This window comes from Semicossyphus pulcher, unplaced genomic scaffold (assembly GCF_022749685.1).
Source record: "Semicossyphus pulcher isolate SPU_LCO1_2020_fin unplaced genomic scaffold, fSemPul1.0.p SCAF_5, whole genome shotgun sequence".
NCBI classification, from domain to species: domain Eukaryota; kingdom Metazoa; phylum Chordata; class Actinopteri; order Labriformes; family Labridae; genus Semicossyphus; species Semicossyphus pulcher.
Window position 1 is genome coordinate 32,904,530 of NW_027211726.1, and position 27,632 is coordinate 32,932,161.

Sequence of the window (27,632 nt, forward strand, 5' to 3'; positions counted from 1 at the left end):
ATGATCACACCGGAGCCTCGTTAGAACGCTGAAGCTTTCCTGCTTCACAGCTAAACATAAAGTCAGCTGTAGCGTGCAGCGTTCCAGAGATATAAAAGTACAGTACAAGCTTCCCTCCTATATTTATACAACACTGAAGACCTCAGGGGATCAATATTTGAATATTAAAGAAGTGCTTTGGTGACATAAATGACTTCACGCACGCAGGGAAACAGGAGGTTGTTTGAATTTGCGTGAATTCGCAGGAACGAGACATCACAGCTTCCTGGAGGGACTGATTAATATTATATAAATGGGTTTGGAAGCACAGACTGTATGTTTAGAGGGGAACAGGGCAACACTGACAACCATTGCACTAGCATGCTTTCTGCTGTTTGTGTTACACCTGACAATTTCCTTTAATTTATTTTCTCCTTCAATTGTCAAATAAAATCAATCAATCAATCAATCAATCAATCAATCAATCAATCAATCAATCAATCAGCTGACAGTCACATTGGTTTGTATGAGTCCTGGTCTGTACAGATGTCTGCAGTCCTTTTATCTTCTTACAGCTTAAATAACTATTGTTTGATCTTCTCCTCTCTCGTCTATTTTCTCCCTTTATTTGAACATCACAAAACATCAGCAAACAAGTTCTCTGCCTTAAATTTCACATGTATTTCCTCTTTTCACCACAAGAGGTCACTACAGACATCTGAAACCACACAGACTTACCAGTGTGTTGTAACTGTGACTCCTTTGTTTCGCTTGCAGCCAAACAGTACGTGGAGTCTGACCCGAGCGGGCGGGACAAGCAGACCCCTCTGGTGGTGGTGAAACAAGGCCATGAGCCCCCCACCTTCACCGGCTGGTTCCTGGGCTGGGACCCCTCCCACTGGGACTCTGTCAGCAGGAGCATGCAGGCCATGCGTCTGGAGAAGAGGAAAATGGCCGCTGTGTGAACATGCTGAATAGAGACATTATTAAAGGATAACTTTTGGATTTTTCAACCTAGTCCCTATTTTCCCATGTGTTTGTGTGTAAGTGATAAGAGGATACAGCAATTGGTGCTTTTCCTTTCGGTGCTTTGTACGTGTGTTTGTGTTTGTGTACGTGTTGATTTTCGTTTCATGTACGTTTTGTCAGACGATTAACACCTACAGTCGGCATGATCTCCTGAAGATCGGAGTTTGCAGCGAGCTGAGTGTTACGGCTGAATTTCACCGCTCACACGGCATCCCGGTGGACATAGCAAGGAGCCCTGGCTCCCAGTGGATTACCATCCCCACAGGGAGGAGGCGGCGGCGGCGGCGACGCAGGTAGCGTAAGCAAAAGCGGGGCTGCAGGGCCAGCGCGCTAGCGAGGCTACAAAGGCAGCCACACAAACCACCGCTTCCCAGCTTTTTCCTCACCAACGCCAGATCCCTCGCTAATAAGATGGATGAACTAAGTTTGCAGGTGGCAACAAACAACAACATAAAGGACAGCTGCATCCTGCTGATCACCGAAACCTGGCTTCATCCACGCATACCGGACTCTGCCATTCAGCTAGCAGGCCACAAAGCACAGCGTCATTACAGGACCAGTGACTCCGGTAAGAGCAGAGGAGGGGGGCTGTGTGTGTATGTTAACAACAACTGGTGCACTAACAGTGACTGTAGACAGTCATTGCTCCCCGGACTTGGAGTATGTGACTGTTAAATGCAGACACATCTACCTCCCCAGAGAGTTTACTGCGGTCATGATTACTGCTGTTTACCTACCACCAGATGCTAATGCTAACTCGGCACTGGGACATTTGTACGACAGCATTAGCAGCCAGCAGAACATGTATCTGGACGCAGTGCACATTGTTGCGGGGGATTTTAACCATGGGGATTTAAAAACAGTGCTCCCTAAATTCCACCAGCATGTAAAGTGTGCCACCAGGGGAGCCAACACATTAGACAAGGTCTACTCTAACATCAAGCTGGGCTACAGGGCAAGACCACTACCACACCTGGGCCAGTCTTACCATATGTCACTGCTTTTAATCCCTGCATACATCCCCCTCAGGAAAACTGCTATCCCCACCAAGACTGTGAAAGTTTGGCCTGATGGAGCCTCTCTGCAGCTGCAGGACTGCTTCAAGAGGACCAGCTGGGACATTTTTGAACATCCGGACCTGGGGGTGTTCACTGACAGCGTCCTGTGTTACATCAAGAACTGCATAGACACTGTCACAGTGGACAAACGTATTCAGGTCTACCCCAATCAAAAGCCTTGGATGACCAGGGAGGTCCAGCGGCTGCTGAAGGAGAGGAACCCCGCCTTCAGGTCTGGCGATAGGGCTCTCTAAAGCACAGCCCGTGCTAACCCAGTCCACTGTCCCACCCTGCCTGAAATCCTCCACCATAGTCCCCCTGCCCAAAAAAACAAACATCACCAGCCTCAATGACTACCGGTCCGTAGCACTCACCCCTGTGGTAATGAAGTGCTTTGAGAAACTGGTCAGGAGCCACATCACATCATTCATTCCTCCTACCTCCGACTCACACCAGTTTGCATACAGGGCTAACAGCATGCCGTAGCCACAGCCCTCCACGCTGCTCTGTCCCACCTTGAGCAGCAGGGGAGCTACGCGCGGCTTCTCTTTATAGACTTTAGCTCTGCCTTTAACACTATCCTCCCCCACAGACTGGTCTCCAAACTGTCAAATCTGGGACTCACTTACTCCACCTGCCTTTGGATAAAGGACTTTCTGACAGACTGCACACAGAGGGTCAGAGTAGGACCCCACTTTTCCACAGCTCTCAGCCTCAGCACCGGCTCCCCACAGGGCTGTGTGCTGAGCCCCCTGCTCTACACTCTATACACACGACTGCACCCCCACACACCACAGCAACACCATTGTCAAATTTGCAGATGATACTGTTTGAAAAAATGTTTGAAGCTTTATAATCAAATGTTTTAGAGTTGAAGTTATATACCCATAAGATTCATAAATTAAATGTTTTAAATCCTTAAAGTTAAAGTTTTTATAGTCATAATGCCTTAAAGTTAACTTTCCTATAGTCTAAAGCCTTAAAGTTAAAGTTTTACAGTCAAATGTTTTATAGTTGAGGTTTTATATTCTAATGTTTTATAATAAGTTTTTATAATCTAAAGTGTTAAAAACTGTAAATATAGAATCCTAAGCTGAGAAACTCGCTGGGCTCAGTATAAAAGCCAGGTGCAGGGTGGGCAGCTGGCCAAGAAAAACAGGTGTCCCCCCGAGCCCCTCCCTTATCTGTTGTACAGTGCATGAACGTGCCTAATTGGCCGGAGTGAGGAAGAGTCCTGCAGAAAAGTTGGAAATGGGTCGGGCAAAACTGAAAGGAAACAAACTGAGGGCAGAGAGCCAGAGCGAGGGGGGGGTTTAGAGTATGTAAGACCCGAGCGGCTGACCCGTGGGCAGTCTCATCCGGATGGACTCTGGTTTATTTCGTTGTATTTATACGGGGATGAACTCTTTTTGCATCAGATTCTGCCAGTCTCTAGTGAGTTCTTGAAGACTTTGATTATATTTTTAAGAGTTTTTTTAACCATGTTTTATTATCTATTGGAGACTGAAATTAAGTTGCAGATAAGAGAGTTTGTGGAACTTTTTGCCACAACAGTACCAACGTGGTGGGGCTCATCTCTGGAGGGGATGAGTCTGTCTATAGGGACCAGGTGGAGCGTTTGACGGCATGGGGCAGGGACAACAACTTGCTCCTGAACACATCAAAAACCAAGGAGCTAATTGTGGACTTCACAAAAAAGAAAACGGACATCCAGCCTCTGCACATCAGTGGGGAATGTGTGGAGAGGGTCTCAGACTTCCGCTTCCTGGGAGTCCATATCTCAGAGGACCTGACATGGGGCACAAACACAGCAGAGCTGGTGAAGAAGGCCCAGCAGCGACTATATTTTCTGAGGGTTCTCAAGAGGCACAACATCCCTCAAAAGCTGCTGGTGTCCTTCTATCGCTGCTCGATCGAGAGCATACATACTGCCTCTGTGTTTGGTTTGCCAGCTGCACAGTGGCACAGAAGAAAGCGCTGCAGGGGGTCATTAAGGTGGCCCAGAAAGTCATCGGCTGCCCTCTGACACCACTGGAAGAACTACACAGCTCCTGCTGCCTCAGGAAAGCTCTAGCCATCCTAGACACTTATTATAACGATCTGAGCCTGTCAGGAGCAAAAACAAGCGCTGTTAGTGGCCGTATATTGGCGTATGCGCGGTGCCCCGTTTAGTTACATTGTTTCTCATTTGGCGGCTGCCGGCCGGTGCTCCCTCCCTGAATACTGGATCGATTTCAATAATTGTTGTCTCCACTAGTCACGTACACACAAACACATGGGAAAATAGGGTCTAGGTTGAAAAATCCCGAAGTTATCCTTTAATGCATCTGTCAACAGTTGTTACTTTAGTGTAGCAGAGTAACTGCTGTCTAATCAAGTTCTTTATCTTTATAACGACTTATAAAGCAGTTATTAAGTAAAACGTTTTTTATATAAAGCCTACTACAAACCTCTTTATCCATAAAGTTGAATTTTTCATCAAAGTGTAAAACACACCCACAGGTTCAGAAGGACTGCACAGTATCAATTGTATTCATACTTCCTGAGAAACGTAAGTACTTTGTAAACGCAGCTGCTGTACTTACTGTGGGGACATAAAGTTTAATCAAATCTGTCGATACAGTAACTGTAATCTGTCCATGTTCAGACACTCAGCCCTTTGACTGATGTCAGATTATTTAACTGTCATTACCACTCGCTGCCACAGGGGGTCACTGTTTGACACGTGAAATGTTTCATGGGAACAACACAAACATGTGGATGTTATTTGCTGCGTAATAACTGTAATTACTTTTTCTTTGTTAGCAGAAAAACATGGTGTTTATTAAAGAGAAAATACTTGCTCTGTTTTAAAATATGTCCATTTAAAATTTAGATTAGAGTCATCTTTAGAGTCATCCTTTGTTCATATCTTTTGATTCATTCAGCAGTTTATATTTCTAAAAAGAATAATTAAATATTCACAAAGAAACGACCAAAACCTGTATTTGTAAATAGATTAAGGCCTGTTTGTGTTCATAATGTGAAACAATGTTTGCAGGATGTGTATTCTGATAACAGCGGTCTGTCTGACAGTCGTCTCTGGGGTTAGCTTGTGGCTAAATGTGAGAATAAAGCATTCAGTAAAAACTACAGAAACACTTTAACCACATATTTGGGCTTTGGCAGAAAACACATCAGTATGTTGGTAAAATCTCAGGTTAATATATTGTGTATAATTACCGGTAACACTCCACTCTCCCAGGCTCCCTGAACTACCCGCCGGCTCCGTGTACTTGCTGGATAAAAATCGGTGCGTTGTTAAAACTTAGAGGGAGTTTGGGAGTGAAAAGCTTCTGATGTGGAGTTTGACATTTGATTCACTGCACAGGTAAGTGACCTGAGATTTATCCAAACGGCCACAGAGTGTAAAACATAGTTCTCAAACACCCCGCAGTTTCCTCTTCTCCATGAGTGAGACCTGTGCTAACTGTAGCTACTTTATGCTAGCTGGAGTCCCCTGAGTCAGAGGGGTGTAAACGGACCGACCTAACACTTGATTAGTGGAGATATTCTGTAAATATTCATAAAGATGATAACTTGGTAACATCTGCAGGCTGAGGACGAGTTAAAGACGTTTAAAATGCTCTGACTGATAATTTGTGTCTGACATGTTTTCTTTTGAAAAAGTGAAATGACCGAGTTAAAACTGTTAAAATGACATTTCCTTCTCCCTCATGTAAAAACCCAGAATCTCTTCATATGTAAATATTTCTCATTTCTAAAGTTTAACTGTGGCGTGTTTGTTGCTGCATCACACTGTAAGTTACATAGTGGACCCTGATTGGCTCCTAGCTAGTTACGACGTCATATATTCTGCAGGTACGTCCAGGTGTTAAACTGAAGCAGTAAATGACACATGTATGAAATATATAAGTGACACAATAAGCAGAAGTGTGTTTCTAGAGATTATTAGTGGGATCAGTTGTAGGTGGTAAACATGGAGGTCGCCCTGCTGTCGTCCTTTCAAAGTACAAACTCCATCTTTAATTGTACCTTGGTAAAGAATAACCTTTTATTGTGTAGCTGCAGTCAGCTACTGAAGCTAGCTCGTTGATGGTGATGCTAATGCTACCTTCATAATGTGTTCATTACAGTGTTCAGGCCCTAATTAATCCTGCCTGATGCTTTCATCAACGTGTGTTCCTCACAATAACAACAAGTGTTTAAGCTAATGATAAAGCCTGCTATATTTCTACAGCTACATTTACAGCTGCTGTGTGTCCCTGCTGCTCTGCATGTTTCACACCTGTGTGTGTTCACGTCATCGCAGAATAAAATAAGAGCTCAAACGCTGAATCTCCACAGTCATAAGGCCTCTAGCAAACACTGGTTATAATTATAATACAATAAAATAACACTACTGACGAGGATAACACAGCAGGAAGGATATAATGTCTTTACATCCAGAGGAACAATATAATAACACCGCTGGTGAATCAGCAGGAACAACAGGCTCTTCAATGTCTCACTGTGTTAAAGAAGGATCATCACCATGGCTGTAGCGCCCTCTGGTGGTCGCAGGTAGCTGAGCACTCTTTAGTACACTGCTCTTTTTCAGCCTTCACATCTTCCTCGCTCTTCTCTCCTTCCTCAGCCTCGTGCTAGCTCACCTCTCAGTCAACAATCAATCTGAGGGAAGCTAACGGCTAGCTGAGGCTTCATCTGATTGGTCCAATCTGCACATGCTCAGTGTGAACGAATGTCTTGTGAACATATAAAGATTTTTATGCATTCAGGAAGTCTTTTGCGCTGTGTTTATGTCGCATGTTCACATCCCGATGACGATGAAGAGCAGATTTATGTTGCAGCCGTACTGACTGATCACCTGATCCACTTCAAACCAGGCAAGAGGCAGAATTCATCGTCACTCTCTCATAAACAACACTCAGTATACAGGGGAACACAGGTGTTTTTTCAGTGCTCAGGTGAAACAGTGAGAACAAATAGCAAAAAGAAAAGACATCAAACAAGTTGAGACAGTAAAGAGAAGCAGTCTGAAGCTGAGTAAAGACGTCTCTGCTTTCATTCATGTGAGTAAAATGATGTTCATAGAACAAAGAGTTGGGTCTACATCATCACCATCCCTGCTTTGGTCTGAACTGTTCATGTAAACAATGAAGCACTTTCACTTCAATGTACCAGTGGTGAAAGTAACTCAGTACATTTACTCACTTTCAGGACTTCAGTGCAGTTCAGAGGTCAATATTCAGGAACAGACTGAGCTGCATGGAGGCGTGTCTTTGTGTTCATTGGTCTATTGGCTGCTGTAGCGTCATGTGACTGCTCTCATTTCCTCTGACAGACAGGTTTGTGTGTGAAACCTGAGCTGCTCAGCACTCTGACACATAAAGACAGACTGCTCTCACCTGTCAAAGTCTTTGTTCTCATCACATGAACACTTTATTCTCCACATCTCTGACTGTTTTCCTCACACAGGAAGTGAGATTCAAAAAGCTGGATGTTCCACAATAAAAGTGCTTTTGTCTTCATGTTTAATGTCTGAATGTCTTCTGTTGATTGACAGCTGAGGTGTCGACATAACGACGATCTCTGCTGCTTCTGATGACACAAACACTTTTATTTCTCCTCAGAAATCATGTGATTAAACATCTTACTTTCACTTCCTCGTTGTGACGCAGATCTGTTCTCCGTGTTGAAGCTTTGGTAAGTGACACTTTTCACTGTTTTAAAGACTCTCAGTTTAATTTAAGTGTAAAAATAGCTGTAAGCTAACAGTTAGCCACCAGGTGTGTTAGCTGCTCTGACTATTGTAGAAGTGCAGACAGCACAATGACTCTGAGTTACCATGCAGGCTATGCTAACCATGCTAACAGGACAGTTAGAGACAGCAGTGAGGGCCTGTCTCTGAGCTCAGTCTGAGCTGATGAAGAAATCAAACAGTGAGATGTTGACCTGCAGCTCTGACACATGAGAGGAGCTGAAACACGAGTGAAACTGAGGGAACGTCATCGATTATTATTAACGTGTCAAACATACAAATCATGACAGAATCTGAGTTCCCTACCTAAATGTGACATCAGAGGAAAATGGCCGCTGTGTGAACATGCTGAATAGAGACCTTATTAATGCATCTGTCAACAGTTGTTACTTTAGTGTAGCTGAGTAACTGCTGTCTAATTCTTTATCTTTATAACGCCTTATAAAGCAGTTATTAAGTAAAACGTTTTTTATATAAAGCCTACTACAAACCTCTTTATCCATAAAGTTGAATTTTTCTTAAAAGTGTAAAACACACCCACAGGTTTTAGAAATGTAATCAACATAATGTCAGAAGGACTGCACAGTGTGCAGTGGTACTGTCGGCTTCTTGGATCTAATCCCTGTTCAGACGTAGTGGGCCTTTCTGTGTGGAGTCTGCATGTTCTCCCCGTGCATGCGTGGGTTCCCTCCGGGTACTCCGGCTTCCTCCCACAGTCCAAAGACATGCTCGTTAGGTTCATTGGTGACTCTAAATTGTCCGTAGGTGTGAATGTGAGCATGAAAGGTTTTCTGTCTCTGTGTGTCAGCCCTGTGATTGACAGGTGACAGGAGTATTTATTACGTCATAAAAACATCTCCACATCATGTAACTTTTATGCAAAAGGGTTTCCTGCTACATCTCGTCTCATTTTCTCACGCCAGCAGGCTTTTTATTTGGCCGAAGGAGACATCATCTGTTGAGCTCAGGAAATGGCTTGTTGTATCTTGAAGGCAACACTTGTACCACAAACTCTAACTAATGAATGAGCACAAGGGTCAAAGTTCAAGGTGTATGTCCCAATTGTATTCATACTTCCTGAGAAACGTAAGTACTTTGTAAACGCAGCTGCTGTACTTACTGTGGGGACATAAAGTTTAATCAAATCTGTCGATACAGTAACTGTAATCTGTCCATGTTCAGACACTCAGCCCTTTGACTGATGTCAGATTATTTAACTGTCATTACCACTCGCTGCCACATGGGGTCACTGTTTGACACGTGAAATGTTTCATGGGAACAACACAAACATGTGGATGTTATTTGCTGCGTAATAACTGTAATTACTTTTTCTTTTATAGCAGAAAAACATGGTGTTTATTAAAGAGAAAATACTTGCTCTGTTTTTAAATATGTCTATTTAAAATTTAGATTAGAGTCATCTTTAGAGTCATCCTTTGTTCATATCTTTTGATTCATTCAGCAGTTTATATTTCTAAAACGAATAATTAAATATTCACAAAGAAACGACCAAAACCTGTATTTGTAAATAGATTAAGGCCTGTTTGTGTTCATGATGTGAAACAATGTTTGCAGGATGTGTATTCTGATAACAGCGGTCTGTCTGACAGTCGTCTCTGGGGTTAGCTTGTGGCTAAATGGGAGAATAAAGCATTCAGTAAAAACTACAGAAACACTTTAACCACATATTTGGGCTTTGGCAGAAAACACATCAGTATGTTGGTAAAATCTCAGGTTAATGTATTGCGTGTAAATACCAGTAACACTCCACTCTCCCAGGCTCCCTGAACTACCCGCCGGCTCTGTGTACTTGCTGGTTAAAAATCGGTGCGTTGTTAAAACTTAGAGGGAGTTTGGGAGTGAAAAGCTTCTGATGTGGAGTTTGACATTTGATTCACTGCACAGGTAAGTGACCTGAGATTTATCCAAACGGCCACAGAGTGTAAAACATAGTTCTCCAACACCCCAGGTTTGTGTGTGAAACCTGAGCTGCTCAGCACTCTGACACATAAAGACAGACTGCTCTCACCTGTCAGAGTCTTTATTCTCATCACATGAACACTTTATTCTCCACATCTCTGACTGTTTTCCTCACACAGGAAGTGAGATTCAAAAAGCTGGATGTTCCACAATAAAAGTGCTTTTGTCTTCATGTTTAATGTCTGAATGTCTTCTGTTGATTGACAGCTGAGGTGTCGACATGACGACGATCTCTGCTGCTTCTGCTGACACAAACACTTTTATTTCTCCTCAGAAATCATGTGATTAAACATCTTACTTTCACTTCCTCGTTGTGACGCAGATCTGTTCTCCGTGTTGAAGCTTTGGTAAGTGACACTTTTCACTGTTTTAAAGACTCTCAGTTTAATTTAAGTGTAAAAAGAGCTGTAAGCTAACAGTTAGCCACCAGGTGTGTTAGCTGCTCTGACTACTGTAGAAGTGCAGACAGCACAATGACTCTCAGTTACCATGCAGGCTATGCTAACCATGCTAACAGGACAGTTAGAGACAGCAGTGAGGGCCTGTCTCTGAGCTCAGTCTGAGCTGATGAAGAAATCAAACAGTGAGATGTTGACCTGCAGCTCTGACACACGAGAGGAGCTGAAACACGAGTGAAACTGAGGGAACGTCATCGATTATTATTAACGTGTCAAACATACAAATCATGACAGAATCAGTGTGATGTTCAGGAAGTCTTCACAGTCTGTGCTGCAGTAAAAGCTCAAAGTATTATCAGCTACATGGACTTAAAGTATGAGCAGTAAAAGTACACAGTGTGAGCGTGCTGTAACATGTGATATGATGACATCATTGTCAGTGATGCGTTCAGGTGTACCGCGTGTTTTACTGTGAAGCTCATTGTGAACAGTTTCATATGAAGCTGTAATCATTCTTTATTGATCAATGTGCTGCTTCTGCTCAGAGTGCAGCTCTGCCAGCAGGGGGCGCTCTGCTATGGATCAGTGTGAGGACACAGAGGAGGGAGCCCCTCCCTCTAAAAGCTCTCTGCGTGGGGAACATGAAGCTCTGAGGTGAGATGAGGATCTCTAACTGTCCATGACTCTCCTCCATGTCACAGCTCAGCACTCACATCACTGCACCATCATCACTCACACTCACTGTCACACCTGCTGCTGAACAGGTGAACAACAGCTCACTGTAACGAATCATGTTGTTTGTTTGTATCAGGATGCAGCAGCAGAGACCAGACTCTCCTGGACCCAGCTGTGTGTCCATGAAGAGTGACCGGTCTATGGGTCGACCTTTGACCTTTAAAGTTGGACATCCTGCTGATGGAAGGTAAGAATTTATCAAATAAATATGAATATAGAATATTATTCTTTAGATTATTTCATGACCATGTTGCCATTATTTATAGAACAGCTTTAGAGAGACGGGACACACTCCAGCACCTGAGCTACACCACCGCCCTGCTCACACTCCTCTGAATTCTTGCTCCAGAGTTTTTTTAGTTCTGAATTTTCCCTAAAGTCACAAATATGGTAACCAGTTAGGCAAAGCAAGCCTGTTTTTAAACTGTCTTTTGCACATTAAGAAAGATCTAATAATAATAATAATAATAATAATAACTTTATTTGTATAGCACCTTTCATACACAAAATGTCGTATTAAAAACAAGAAAACAGCTCCAAAGTGCTTTACGGTATGGTATTAAGAGCAACAGAAACTCAGTGGAAAATGTAATACAAATAAAAGTTACTTAAAGGAGATCCAGTAAGAGGCAGAGAAATGAGAGCAGATAGTAAGAAGAAATAAAAACATTACATTAACTGAATGCCTGCCTAAACAGGTAGGTCTTCAGTTGATTTTTAAAGACTTCAACAGAGTTTGCATATCTAATGTGACTGGGCAGGGTGTTCCACAGTCTTGGAGCATAATAACTAAAAGCAGCTTCCCCACTCGTTTTGTGGGTCACTTTGGGAACAGTTAAAATACCAGCATCAGAGGACCTAAGGGCTCTCGTTGGTTGATAAGGGGTTAAAAAGTCTGAAATATAAGATGGTCCTGTACCATTTAGAGCTTTATATGTTAGTAAAAGGACCTTAAAATCAATTCTAAAAGAAATGGGGAGCCAGTGCAGGGTAGCTAAAACAGGAGTAATGTGTTCTCTTTTCCTCGTCTTTGTTAAAAGTCTGGCGGCAGAGTTCTGAACTAGCTGAAGTTTCCCTATCAGCTTTTTAGGTAGGCCAGTGAAGAGGGCATTGCATTAGTCCAGCCTGCTGGTAATGAAAGCATGAATCAGTTTCTCTGCATCCTGCTTTGTTACAAACGGTCTTACTTTGGCCTCATTTCTCAGGTGAAAGAAAGCTGTCTTGGTCACCTTGCTAATGTGGGCTTCAAAGCTTAAATCAGAGTCCAAAATGACACCAAGACATTTGGCTTCGGGTATGTTCTGGTGAGCAAAGTTCCCAAGCCCATTAGAAAGTGTCTCTCTTTTGCATTTTGGTCCTAGAAGCAGTATCTCTGTTTTATCTTCGTTAAGTTTTAGAAGATTGTCACTCATCCGTTGTTTTATTGAGGCTAAGCAGGCAGTCAGAGAAGATAGGCCATTTGGGTTGCTTGGCTCAACAGAAATGTATAATTGGGTATCATCTGCATAACTGTGAAAATTTGTATTGAACTTGTTGATGATGTAGCCTAACGGAAGCCTGTATAAGGAAAATAGCAGGGGACCAAGACAGCTTCCCTGTGCAATACCAAACGGCAGGTCATGTTTTACAGACACATGTTCATCCAAACAAACATCGAAATTTCTGCCAGTTATGTAGGAACGGAACCAGTCTAGAGCACTGCCAGAAAGACCAACCCATCTTTCCAGACAATCTATTAAAATAGTATGGTCAATGGTGTCAAATGCTGAGCTTAATTCTAAAAGGATGAGGATCCACACTTGATTCAAGTCAGTGGCACGTCTAAGATCATTCACTATTTTGACTAAGGCCGTTTCTGTACTGTGGTTGGATCTAAAACCGGATTGAAACTTCTCTAAAATACTGTTGTCATTGAGAAAGGTATTAAGTTGATTAAAAACTGCTTTTTCCAGAACTTTGCTTATAAAGGGGAGGTTGGATATAGGTCTGTAATTACAGAGGATGTTTTTATCTAGATTTGGCTTCTTTAAAAGAGGCTTCACTACTGCAGTTTTAAAGGCAGTATTGATTATCTTTAGGATCGAGGGAGACAAGCTATCATATACCCGTTTGAAGAAATTGCTGGGGACTGGATCAAGAGTGCATGTGGAGGAGGATGTTTGAGCCACAATGTTACGGAGGTCGTTATACGAAATGCTGTTAAAACATTTAAACGCTGGAGGGTGGCTGTGGGGTGTTTCAGCAGGCTTATCAGCTGTTCTATTAATGTCTGACCTGATCGTGGCAACTCTGTCATTAAAAAAGGTGGCAAACTCCTCACATCTCTGAGCAGAAACCTGCTCGGAGTGAAAGGGAATGTGATTTAATAGCCTATCGCTGGTTGAGAATAGGACCCTAGAGTTGCCACTATTCTCAGCTATAATCTTAGAGAAATGGGTCTGTCTCTCAAAGCGAACACTTTTGTTATACATGGCAACTTTCTCTTTCAGAATATTACGGTTTACCTCAAGTTTAGTTTTTCTCCATATTCGTTCAGCTTTCTGGCAAGACTGCTTTAGTGCACGAGTATTTGTGTTCATCCAAGGCCGCGCTTTAATTTGAGACCTTTGTTTTGTTTTCATAGGAGCTACATTATCAAGTATATTAGCCAGTTCACTGTTGAAGGCATCTACCATTTCATTTAGAGGATAACTAAAGATATTTTGATCTAGAGAATTTGTGAGCTCAGTAAATCGTAGATCTGCAGTGGTATCTTAATGTCTTTTAATCATGGTTTCAGAGTGATTTCTTATGGTGTTCAATGAGACATTAAAAGATACACAATAATGATCAGACACATTGATATCAGACACCACTAGGTCCGTGACAGTGATTCCTCTGCAGATAACGAGATCAAGAGTGTTAGCGCGGTTATGGGTAGGGCCTGTAACATGTTGACTGAGTTCTAAGCTGTCCAAGATGTTGAGGAATTTTGTGGCTTTGAAATCAGATAAATCATTTACGTGGATATTGAAATCACCATTTACAATTATTCTATCGTAGTTAGTGATAGTGAGTGACGTAAGTTCTGAAAACTCTGAGAGAAAACCTGTCCATAGCTTAGGAGGGCGATACACTGTAAGTATGACTACCACTGGCTCAGCCTTTAAAGTAAATGAAATGTACTCAAATGTAGAGAAATCACCAAAGCTTACCCTAGTGCAACTGAATTTGTCTGAGAAAATGGTGGCAATTCCACCCCCTCTTTTATTCTGCCTAATAGAATAAAAGAAACTGTAGTTGGGAGGACAGGTTTCAACAAGGACCGCAGCACCATCAGAGCTGAGCCATGTCTCTACAAGAAATAGGAAATCTAAGTGCTTATCTGAGATCAAATCATTTATTGCAAAGGACTTTGTGGTGAGTGATCCTACATTAAGTAGGGCCATGTTAGTGGTGGATATAACTGGTTAATTTGGTGAGGTATAGCAGTAATATTATTTGGATTTCTGGGATTTTTCCGTCTGTGTAATCTTGTCCTATGCTGTGATCCCTGACTAGCAATTGGGATTATGGGCATTGAAAGCATCTGAGCACAAGGGGGAGCTAGTGAGTCTGTGCCTGAATGGGATGATGGCAACGATGCGCGGTAGAGGTCAGCTTGCGGTCTGCGAGCCAAAGTGACCATTGTCGTATTTGAATAACCTGTTGTTACTGCTGGGGGAGGACAGTAGGGGGGGCTGGCGCTGGATAGATGGTTCTGAGATGGAACCGGAGAAGAAGACGGGGGTTCAGGTGTGTGTGATGTTAATAGTCAATCACGTGGGAAGGACAGCGCTGCATGCTGTAAGTTGGCCGCCAGCATGCGACAGCCCAACCTGCTAGGGTGAAGTCCGTCATGTGCGTACAGAGAAGAGCGCTCCCAGAACAAATCAAAATTATGAATGTAACCGATGTTGTGGGTATTACAGACGGATTGGTGCCAGGTATGAAGATTCAGGATTCGGCTAAATTTCGCAGATCCTCGGCCCAGCGTTGGTACTAGACCGGAGATGAGAGCAGACTTTCCGGTACTGTTTAGCAGTTCAAAGAGGAGAAGGAAGTCGGCTTTTGTCAACTCAGATTGCTGACGGACATTATTTTCGTGATCGACGATGGGAGTGAGGCCAAGAGTCCTGGGAGCTTCTTCAGGATGTCAGGGGTCGTGGCTCCGGGAAAGCAGTGTGTGACTGCGTTAACAAAGCGGATGTTTCTAATTATGGAATCACCGACTATTAAAGTAGTAGGAGGGATGAGCGGAGGCAGAGAGGATGGACATGGAGAGTGCTGTTTACTGGTTCTAGTTTTGGAATCACCGACAGTCAGTGAAGCAGCTGGAGGAGGGGGCTCGGAGGACTGGACCTAAGAGAGATTCCAGGACGGGTCGTGGACTGCCTGCAGCCGGGTCGTGCGAAGATCAGGGGTGAACCAAGGGGCGGAGACAGAAAAGGAAACAGATCCGGTTTTAAGCGGAGCAAGAAAGTTGAGAATATTATGAAGTCCAGCTGATCAAACCCGACCTCACTGATGATCACTCTCACACGTAAAAAGTGTTACCTGCTGACAGAGAGACTCTCCTGCTCCCTCTGAATTCATTCATTCATCTGTAATAAAAGTTAGCAGAGAAATAACTGATCATGACAAGAGGTATTTTTTAAAATGTAATTTAATAGAAATGAATCTGTTTTTGCTACTTTTGATTTTTAGACAATTAACTTATTTTTACTCAGATGTTGACTCAGAAAACAAATCAAATCTGCAGTTATTCACTGCATTTTATATATTTTACGACAAGTTATGATCAATATTTCATTCTAAACGATCACAGCTTGTCAAATACCGACTCATTATACCGACGTTGTTTATGGTCGGTTTCAAGGCGCCCTGTGAAGTCTGTTTTAAGGTCCTCTTCTTCCTCTCTGCGGCCTGAAACTCCGGCGACGTTGTGAAGTTTCACATAAGTCCGATCTGCTGCAGCGTCCAATCAATAACTGATCTCTAATAAGGGGGCATGTCGGCCAGTGAAAGACTTCCGTGGAGGCTGCTCTCGTGTATCCTCGCTTATCGCTCCTCGGAACTCCCTCCTCCCTCCTCTCTCCTCGCTCCTCCGAGCAGCGATAAGAGCTTTGAGACGATCCTCAATATGGCGGCTCCGGAACTACTTCGGTTCGAGCGAGGAGCGAGGAGATATCAAATAAGAGACTTTGGAAGCAGCCTGAGATTCCTGAAGAAAATCTGCTCCCGACCAGGTTAGGTTCACAGACACAGTTACCATAGTAACCAACTCAGAGTTAAAGTTACCTCTCTTTCTGAAACGGCAAACCCGAGGTTTCCCTCATTTAAGGATTAACAAACCCGGGGTTTTCATTAAACCCACTTTCTGAAACGGACCCCAGCTGCTGAACAGGTGAACAACAGCTCATTGTAACTAATCATGTTGTTTGTTTGTATCAGGATGCAGCAGCAGAGACCAGACTCTCCTGGACCCAGCTGTGTGTCCATGAAGAGTGACCGGTCTATGGGTCGACCTATTGACTTTAAAGTTGGACATCCTGCTGATGGAAGGTAAGAATCAAAAAAGTTAATGTTCTGACTCTGCTGAGAAAAGACTCATGTCCTGGTCCAGAGCTTCATAGTGTGTTGTATGACTCAAAAAGGTTGAGGACCCAGATGCAGACTCAGAAAAGAGTTGAATTAACTGAGGCAAATGCAAAAACAAAATCTTAAATCCAACTAAAGACAAAAAAGGAAAACCACTAGGCAGAGCAAAAACTTACTTCAAACAAATCCAGGTAACAGATAATCCACAGGAAAAATACAACAGTAACAAGAGGAGCCACGAGGACACTAGGAGCAGGTATTATGATGGTAGATGTACACAAAGACAAAGACAATAAACCAGCACCGAGACAGGGGAGCACAAAGACTAAATAAACTAGGAGGTGAGGCCGATCAGACACAGGTGAGACAATCAAGGGGCAGGTGAAAACAATAAGGGCGGGGCACATAATCAAACAAGCGGGGAACACACAAAGGCAGGAAGTGGACCAACACGAGAGACAAGAGGCTCTTCTCATGACTCAGTTTGTACCTCCTCGAGTTTTTAAACTGTCTTTTGCACATTAAGAAAGATCTTCTCTTTAGTGTGAAAGTCTGATCGTCGTACAGAACTTTGAGTTATTCAGCCTCATTGCTGGCCTGCAGAACGGTATCCCTCTTTGTTTCTGGCCTCCAGGTTGACCTCAGCAACTGCTCTACCTTGACTACCTTGTTATCATCCTTCCCGAAATCTACAGCGGCTAAGCTTGGGGGTTAACCTCCTATCCATTCACCTCAAGGCCTTTGCTTAGCCCCTGCCCAGCCCCCAGGTGCTCCGATTGAGGGCTCCTGTTCTGCCCTTCTGTCCATCCTCCAGGCTGTTCATTAAGATCCACAGCTTTATTTCTCCAAGACCACTTGCTCCTCTTGACTCCACACCCTCTCCACCTGACCTAATTTGTCTAGCCTATCAGCACGTCTGAAATCCATCCCTTGAGGGGTGGGTTTCTGTACTCCCAACCCTGACAGTTCTTGGTTGCCTTCATTCTGTCCTCTGCATCACTGGCAAAACGTGTCTTGGCAGTTTCGGGATATAACCATTAGTGATCATAATCAGTGGTTTGTTCTTGAGCCATCTTTCCATCTTTCAACATTGGACACCCTCCTCCCACTGACCCAGCCCTCATGATCAGACCCCACAGCTCACTCCCTCTATCAGTCAGCTGTGTCATTAATTGTCCTTAAACTTGATGTTTTCTCCACAGAGTTCAGCAGAGCTCAGAGGTTCACAGTGATCAGTCAGCCCAGCAGCATCAGACAGACCTGGACTCCACATTTAAGGTGTGTACAACACACTGTTTACAATGAACTACATTAACTACAGGCTAAATGCCAAACCATCATTCAGTCTCCATGCTGTTCTGTTTGAGCAGCAGGCCTTCAGACTGACTGATGGATCACATGTTGTGTTCTACCACTTTATATTCATGTTCAGAGTCTGATTCTGTTCCAGCTGCTGGAGGAGAACATCGTCACATTTGTGAAGAACGAGCTGAAGAGAGTCCAGAGGGTTCTGAGTTCAGATTACCCAGCATGCTTAGAGAGTCAGAGGGAGGAGGAGGAGGTGTTGGATGGTGATGATGAAGATCAGAGGAGCAGCAGAGATGCATTTCTGAAGATCACTCTGCACTTCCTGAGGAGAATAAATCAGGAGGAGCTGGCTGACTGTCTGCAGAGCAGTAAGAGGATTTAATCAGGTTTAACATGATGGAAAGAGGAAATGCAGGTTTACATTTCTAAACTTAGTAAATATGATACACACATCTATATCAGATCAGAGCTTGTTTGTCATCCACTAAATGCTTTAATAAAACTGATGCAGAAGGAAAAACTCTAAAGCCACACTTGAATGTTGAGATTTTCTTCAGGATCCACTCTTTGATATCATTTGTTGTTTGTTTATTCAGGAACTGCTGCTGCAGAGTGCCGGCAGAAACTGAAGTCTAACCTGAAGGAGAAGTTCCAGTGTGTGTTTGAGGGGATCGCTAAAGCAGGAAACCCAACCCTTCTGAATCAGATCTACACAGAGCTCTACATCACAGAGGGAGGGACTGGAGAGGTCAATGATGAACATGAGGTCAGACAGATCGAATCAGCATCCAGGAAACCAGACAGACCAGAAACAACCATCAGACAAGAAGACATCTTTAAAGCCTCACCTGGAAGAGATGGACCAATCAGAACAGTGATGACAAAGGGAGTGGCTGGCATTGGGAAAACAGTCTTAACACAGAAGTTCACTCTGGACTGGGCTGAAGACAAAGCCAACCAGGACATACAGTTCATGTTTCCCTTCACCTTCAGAGAGCTGAATGTGCTGAAAGAGAAGAAGTTCAGCTTGGTGGAACTTGTTCATCACTTCTTCACTGAAACCAAAGAAGCAGGAATCTGCAGGTTTGAAGAGTTCCAGGTCGTGTTCATCTTTGACGGTCTGGATGAGTGTCGACTTCCTCTGGACTTCCACAACAATGAGATCCTGACTGATGTCACAGAGTCCAGCTCAGTGGATGTGCTGCTGACAAACCTCATCAGAGGGAAACTGCTTCCCTCTGCTCGCCTCTGGATAACCACACGACCCGCAGCAGCCAATCAGATCCCTCCTGAGTGTGTTGACATGGTGACAGAGGTCAGAGGGTTCACTGACCCTCGGAAGGAGGAGTACTTCAGGAAGAGATTCAGAGATGAGGAGCAGGCCAGCAGAATCATCGCCCACATCAAGACATCCCGAAGCCTCCACATCATGTGCCACATCCCAGTCTTCTGCTGGATCACTGCTACAGTTCTGGAGGACGTGTTGAAGACCAGAGAGGGAGGAGAGCTGCCCAAGACCCTGACTGAGATGTACATCCACTTCCTGGTGGTTCAGACCAAACTGAAGAACATCAAGTATGATGGAGGAGCTGAGACAGATCAACACTGGAATAAAAAGAGCAGGAAGATGATTGAGTCTCTGGGAAAACTGTCTTTTGAGCAGCTGCAGAAAGGAAACCTGATCTTCTATGAGTCAGACCTGACAGAGTGTGGCATCGATATCAGAGCAGCCTCAGTGTACTCAGGAGTGTTCACACAGGTCTTTAAAGAGGAGAGAGGACTGTACCAGGACACGGTGTTCTGCTTCATCCATCTGAGCGTTCAGGAGTTTCTGGCTGCTCTTCATGTCCATCTGAAGTTCATCAACTCTGGTGTCAATCTGCTGTCAGGAGAACAAACAACCTGGCGGCCTAAAGTGTTCAGAGAAACAACAGGTTTCTATCAGAGTGCTGTGGACCAGGCCTTACAGAGTCCAAACGGACACTTGGACTTGTTCCTCCGCTTCCTCCTCGGTCTTTCACTAGAAACCAATCAGAGTCTCCTTAGAGGTCTGCTGACACAGACAGGAAGTGGTTCACACAACAAAAAGAAAACAGTCGAGTACATTGGGACAAAGATCAGTGAGAATCTGTCTGCAGAGAAAAGCATCAATCTGTTCCACTGTCTGAATGAACTGAATGATAGTTCTCTAGTGGAGCAGATCCAACAGTCCCTGAGATCAGGACGTCTCTCCACAGAGAAACTGTCTCCTGCTCAGTGGTCAGCTCTGGTCTTCATCTTACTGTCATCAGAAAAAGATCTGGACGTGTTTGACCTGAAGAAGTACTCTGCTTCAGAGGAGGCTCTTCTGAGGCTGCTGCCAGTGGTCAAAGCCTCCAACAAAGCTCTGTACGTGAACACATCATTCTCCATGTTAAATGTAGTTTTACTTGATTCAGAAAAAACAACTATCTCTTGTAATTGTTTCCTTTTATGTACTGTTGATTCCTCTTCAGGCTGAGTGGCTGTAACCTGTCAGAGAGAAGCTGTGAGGCTCTGTCCTCAGTCCTCAGCTCCCAGTCCTCTTCTCTGAGAGAGCTGGACCTGAGTAACAACAACCTGCAGGATTCAGGAGTGACTCTTCTGTCTGCCGGTCTAAAAACTCCACACTGCAGACTGGAAACTCTCAGGTTAGTGTGCAGCTGTGTGAAAATGATAACCCTCTGAGCTCACATGTTCTGTATATTTGCTCAGTTCTCAGCTCTCAGTCCTGTGAGTCTGAATAACCCTGTAATTAAAATGGCTTTAATATCACACTGAAGGGGTCAGCTGACAAAGGATCTTGTCACCAGTATTGTGTTCATGTTCACGGCTCAGTAACTTGACTTGGATATATATGTGACGAGCGGCAAACACGCCCTCACTCAAGGGTGAGGTTGGTTACAATTTATTAATTTTATTTAACTACGGGAAAGCCTGACAACGCCACCCTGGGAATTTCGCCCAGGGAGATATTTAAATCACAGTGCAGTTAATAAGGCACTCAGGTTCGTTTTACAAATGGAGCATGAGACGTGGTTCAGGTACAAAAAAATACAAATATACTTTATTTTCAAAAAGGGGTGAAATTGACTTATTTTAAAATAACACCATATACACAAGGATGTGAGGGAAGGGACCCTAGCAGGGCTGGAGCTTACCAGTGGGAGGAAGTGGGACCATGAGGGGGAGAGGAATCCCAGGAGAGGAGCACCCGAGGGTTTGTGACACTCGCGCACACACACGCACACACAATGGTGAAAAAGCAAAACCACGGGTTACACAGCACACAGGAGGGGGATACCACCACCAGGACACCAGGACCACCACCGTAAGCTTCCAGTCCTGAAAGGAGAAGGGAAATTAGTGAGGCTGGACACCGTACATCAAAACACAACTTCTCAAAGAACAATTTACCAAAATTAAGCTTCCAAGAACAACAACAAAGAAAGAGAATTTACCAAAATTAAGCAGTTGAAAATAACAACTCAAAGAAACAATCTACCAAAAGCAAATGTACGCAAAATTCTAATGTATGACACAACAAAAGAACTTCAGCTGTAGTACTTTCCAAAGTTGGTATCACACAAACAAGCAAAATTAAACAAACACATACAAGACATTTAAATCGGTGGTGAAACCAAATTCAGAAAATAACTAAAATTAAGTGAGCCAACCCGCCACTATCACTCATTAAAATAAATATAGGCCCGATACAGTCAGGACACACATATGCCAGGAGCAAAGCAACGCAAGGCGAAGCAAGGCAGCTGTGAAGCGTGCTACAATAAAGCCAGCAAAGAGAAGCAAAACAGCGGCAGGCAAAGAGAAGCAAAACAGCGCCAGGCAAAGACAAGCAAAACAGCGGCAGGCAAAGAGAAGCAAAACAGCGGCAGGCAAAGAGAAGCAAAACAGCGCCCGGCAAAGACAAGCAAAACAGCGGCAGGCAAAGAGAAGCAAAACAGCGCCAGGCAAAGAGAAGCAAAACAGCGGCAGGCAAAGAGAAGCAAAACAGCGCCAGGCAAAGACAAGCAAAACAGCGCCAGGCAAAGACAAGCAAAACAGCGCCAGGCAAAGAGAAGCAAAACAGCGCCAGGCAAAGACAAGCAAAACAGCGGCAGGCAAAGAGAAGCAAAACAGCGCCAGGCAAAGACAAGCAAAACAGCGCCCGGCAAAGAGAAGCAAAACAGCGCCCGGCAAAGAGAAGCAAAACAGCGCCCGGCAAAGCAGCAGTGTTTCTCTGTCGCGTCACACGACCCAGTCAATCTTGATCAGCGCACAAGATCACACAGATGGGAGAGAGGAGGAGAGGCGAGCTTCATGCTCGCCTGGCTGCAGTGGCAAACCACGGCCGGCACAGAGCGTCAGGACGGGGATTCCCCGTGAGCTGCTGAGGCGGACAACGCCGAACTGCACCGGTGCTGCGGTGGAGACCGGAAGTGAGGCAACCAGGGAGGGGGCGGAACCTCGGAGCCAAAGAGCAAGAGGGCGACAAGATGCACAGTGCTTGCCTATATAGAGTGGCCTCATGAGCTGATTGGCTAACAAGAGAGCGCTGGGCAGCACAGTTACATTCAGAGCAGGGATGATGCATCTCATCCTGCTACATATAAATGCTGGTCTAAGACAGTCTGAGTTATGTTCATCTGGACTCCATCATGTGTGGTCCAAAGAGAAGAATCCCAACGACGACTGTAATAAAGCAGAGATGATGATTGGAACATTTATAAACTTATAAAGAGCCTTTCCTTCAGACTGAACAGTCCAGTACAGTAGCTGCATCACTGCTGATGACAAAGCAATCTGTGTTGATCTCTGGCTCCTTCTTACCTTCACTCCTCCCCGAGTACTTTGCCCACAGACTTGAAGGTGCTGACCCTCTATCCCACAGCTTCATACTCTGCAAACTGCCCCAATGTTCTCTGGAGGTCACAGAGAAACTAAGTCAGCAGAACGTTATCCACAGCAGAGGCCATCATGACGGACCCTCTCTACCCATGCTTTGTCTTCATATCCTGTTAATGAAAGTCAGAAAATAATCTTTCACAAGGTGACAACCGTATGTGGCGCCGGTGTAGCTCCGCCATTAAGACGCGCCCCATGTATAGAGGCACACTACAGACAGTAATGTGAGACCTGGTGAGGAGTCTTGCAGCAGCATTCTGTGTTGACTGCAGGCGATTAAGCGCAGACTTGCTGAGTGACGAGAGGAGTGTGTGGCAGTCGTCGAGGTGAAACTACAGTTGAAACTAAAGTTCTCAGTTTACTTATATTTCTTAGGTGGACATAACATGATCTGGTTACCTGCTTAACATGGCTGTCAAAAGATGATGATTTATCAACTATTACTCCTAAATGATGTGGGCTAAAGCCAACAGCAGAGGAAAGGGGCCCAATGTTGTGATCCTGTGAGCTGATTGGATGGAAAGAGCTCAAGACGGTAGGAATAAGAGAGGAGCTAGCATGAAGTGGATGAGAGTTATGATGCATGTTGGACCTAATAGTCATTACTTTATCAACACAGAAGGAAAGGAAGGTATTGCAGTCATCAACAGTGAAACATGGTAATGTTGAGAGCGCTGGTGAAACAATGTTTTAAATAGTTATGAAACGTTGGGATTTCTTTTTGATGAAGAAATCAGGTCAGCAAAATAAGCCGTCCAGGCTTCCTGTACTGCTTCTTTAAAAGAACGCCGGAGATCTTTCAGATGTAGGCGATGCACTTCCACAGACGTTCAGACCTGTGACAGTGTGGTCTCAGGCAGCAGACAGCCTCTGTTATCCACTGACAACTGTTGCAGGTAGCCCGAGTCCTAACCTTTGAAGGTGCCTCTTTGTCCAGTAACGTGGAGCAATGACCATTAAAAGACTGCGTTAAAAACTCAACATTGTGAGGATTTATATTAAAATCACAGCAGGAGTGTGCTGAGAACTGGTCGGCTGTATTTCCTGTCATGATGCCGGCATGCAATGTTCTTTTAGGACAGGAAAGGTCATCAATTACACAGAGATCAAAGGAAATACATGAATGATCACTGATCAGTTGGTCTTCACAGCAGATATCATTAATATCTAGTCCCAGAGATGAAGGTCCCAAGTGTGACCCCTCCTGTGAGTGGGGCTTTAAACATGTTGCTTGAAGATCAAAGATTCAGTGATATTAAGAAATTCAGTGGCTACACAGTTTGTGACATCATCAATGTGCAGGTTAAAGTCAGCAGCTAAAAGTGCTCTGTCCAGCTTCATGAGAGAAGTCAGAAAGTGAACTCAGGTAAAAAGTGAGCAGCTGGACCAGGAGGTCGATCAATGAGAACACCACAGTGAGACCTCCACCGCGGCCTGAGCGACGTGGAGTCCCAATAACTGAACAGTCCATGGGGCACGGTTCATTTAAATGAACACATTCTTTTTGTCAGGTTTCAGTGTAGAAGAGAAGAGACAGACTGTCCCTTAAAATAAGTCATTTAATATGTGAGCCTTGTTACCCACAGATCTGCATTAATCAGACACATTTTAATAGAGGAACGGGGCCTTCGGGGGGGCATGCAGGTTAAAGGATCACTCGCCCACCAGGGTGATGCTGACTATGACGAGGGCGTGAGTGCTGGTTAGTGATCCTGACTGGGATGAGCATGATTACAGGAGTGAAGGCAGAGATACAGGTTATAGAGTTAGTAGGAACCCCTTCTAGCCAAGAGGGGGAGCTGATGGTGTGTGTGTGTGTGTGTGTGTGTGTGTGTGTGTGTGTGTGTGTGTATGTGTGTGTGTGTGTGTGTGTGTGTGTGTGTGTGTGTAGTCTGTCATGCTGTCTGATCACACAGGAAGGCTGTGCTTCTCTGGCCTCGGCTCTGAGCTCCTCCCACCTGAGAGAGCTGGACCTGAGCTACAATCATCCAGGAGAACCAGGAGAGAAGCTGCTGTCTGCTGGACTAGAGGATCCACACTGCAGACTGGAGACACTGAGGTACAGACAGACAGACAGACAGACATGTTATGTCCCTCAGCTTGTTTCCATCTGTATAAATGATTTGGATCTTAAAAGAAGAAATCTAATGTAGGTGTACATTTGAAGAATTGAATTGTGGGTATTTTGTTGCCTGCAGACGATGTTGCTCTACTGGCTGAATCAGAAGATGATTGACAACATTTGTTAAAGACCTGCTGTTACAGGTGGAGGTTGTTGATTCATCAGAGTAAAACACAGATAATTCACTTCAGAACAAAGGGTGTTCCAAGCAGGAGGAAAATGTTGACTCTTGGGACGGTTACATTGGAATACACACCTGAATATAAATATCTGGGATCTTCTCTTGATGAGTTTATGACTCATGAAGCTGGAGTTAAATGATTGGCTGGTTGGGCTGGCAGAGCACTGGGGTCTGTTGTTACCAAGCTGCAGATATGTAAAGATGTTGGGTGTTCCACTTCCTCTCAGCTCTATGATGCATGTGTTTCCCCCACACTGAATGATGCCTCAGGGATATGGGGATTCAAAGACAGTAAAACTTCAGACGTTATACTAAACAGAGCTGAACGCTGTTTTTGAGGCGTTCATAAATGTGCTCCTACTTTGGCTGCTCAGGGCGACGTGTTGGTTTCCTGGATCTATACAGAGAAAATGTGAAATGATACGACTGTGGAATCGTTTACTGAACATGTCAGAACATCGGATCAATAGGAAGGTTTTTCTGTGGACTCAAATGTACAAGTCTCCATGGGCTGCAGAGCTTCATGCTGTTTGTGAGGATGCTGGCTTACAGTATATATACAGGAATCATTTATCATGCAGCCTGAACACAAGTAGAAAAAGTGATTTGCTAGATTAGAATAAAAATGGTTCAATGATATCTTGTTAAAACCTAAATTAGGAACATATATCCAAATCAAGCACAGTTATGGTGCTGAAGCTTACGTTACAGCAAACTGAACCAGGAGTCAGAGGTGTTTAGGTGCACAGGTGAGAACAGGAATCCTTCCTCTGGCTCTTGAAGTGGGCACATTTAAACACATCCAGGAGGAACACAGGCTGTGTGAGCTTTGTGAGAATGAATCACATTTTCTTTTGTATTGTCCTTTTTATGATGAGATCAGAGCATCCTTGATGAATGAAATGTATGCTGAAAATCCTCAAATGTTTTGGTGCTCTGACGACGACAGGATGGAACGTTTGTTTGGCTTTAATGTTTATAAGTCGGCCATTTTTGTTTGTAGATCCTGGAAGAAACGTCAGGATGGTTTATTTCTTTAATATTATTTCTGTTACGTGTCGACTTCTGGTTTCTGCTGTCTCTCTGCCTTTTTATGGGCCGGACATGTTGTTTATGTCTGACAGTAATAACACAATCAATCACACACAGACAGACAGACAGAAGCTGTCTCTCTGTCTCTAACTGATGACCTTGCTGTCTGATGGAGGATGTGAGTGAAGCTGTATGAAGTCGATTCTGATCTGGTTTCTTCCTCCAGGTTGGACCATGGTGGACGGCACAGACTGAAACCTGATGAGAGGAAGTGTGAGTGTGTTTGAACTTTGATTCATGAGAACACAGCTGCTCATGTTGGGCTCCACTTTTTGTAATTGTCTTGACTGAAGATGAATTTCAATCAGGATTGACTTCCTGTTTTTGTCAGTGTGGCTGTAAAGATGTACGAAGTGAACAAAGTGAACAGCAGGATCCAATCAAAAGAATCAATACATTTGATGATCAGTGAAGAGAAGATTCACTGTGTTTCTTCCAGCTCTGATCTTTCTGCTTCATGTGACCTCTGACCTAATAACAGTTTGAGACAGCAGATGGTTCACAGCTTCTTTGTGCTGCACTTTTATTACTGACACTTGATTGTGCTCTTATCCTGGGCTCCACACATCCTGACTGCCATGTTCACTAACTGTTCATTTCATTACAGCTGCAGTGTTGAGTTTCAGTGCTGCCAAATATTCACAGTTAAACATGAAATCTAAGTTTGACTGACTTTCAGAAACTGTCAGTAAAGTTGTTTTTGAATGAACAGATGATAACCTGCAGCTGTGTTGTGTCTCCTTCTCTCCATCAGACGCCTGTGAGCTGGAAGTGGACACAAACACAGTGAGCAGAAGACTCAAACTGTCTGACAACAACAGGAAGGTGACATGTGTGTGGGACGAGGATCAGTCATATCCTGATCATCCAGACAGATTTTATTATCATCATCAGCTGCTGTGTAGGACTGGTCTGACTGGTCGCTGTTACTGGGAGGTCGAGTGGAGAGGATGGGTTGATGTATCAGTGAGTTACAGAGGAATCAGGAGGAGAGGAGGCAGTGATGAATGTTTGTTTGGATGTAATGATCAGTCCTGGAGTCTGATCTGCTCTGATGAAGGTTACTCTGTCTGGCACAATAAGAGAGAAACAAACATCTCCTCCTCCTCCTCCTCCTCCTCCTCTGGTAGAGTAGCAGTGTATGTGGACTGTCCTGCTGGCACTCTGTCCTTCTACAGAGTCTCCTCTGACACACTGATCCACCTCCACACCTTCAGCACCACCTTCACTGAACCTCTTTATCCTGGGTTCTGGTTGTGGTCAGGAGGTTCCTGGTTGTCTCTGTGTTCTCTGTAGGTCAGAGAAACTCTGCTGACTGAACATCACTGACTCTGTTCACTGACTCAAACTCTTTCATGAGTCTGATTTCATCACTTTGATTTGAATCATTTTATCAGGTTAAAAACTCAAAGATATTTACTTGTAAAAAAGAACTCATGATTTTGAT

General features: G+C 44.1%; 1 protein-coding gene across 1 annotated transcript; it reads left to right on the top strand.

Annotated features, from left to right (window-relative positions):
• Window positions 1–27,514, top strand: LOC138609478 (NLR family CARD domain-containing protein 3-like). Its single transcript, XM_069682112.1, has 7 exons — window positions 1–19; window positions 757–938; window positions 1,129–1,301; window positions 2,038–2,298; window positions 3,621–4,009; window positions 18,464–20,250; window positions 27,482–27,514. The coding sequence occupies exons 1-7, from the start codon at window positions 1–3 to the stop codon at window positions 27,512–27,514; spliced, it is 2,844 nt and encodes a 947-aa protein (XP_069538213.1).
• The last annotated feature ends 118 nt before the right edge of the window (window positions 27,515–27,632 follow it).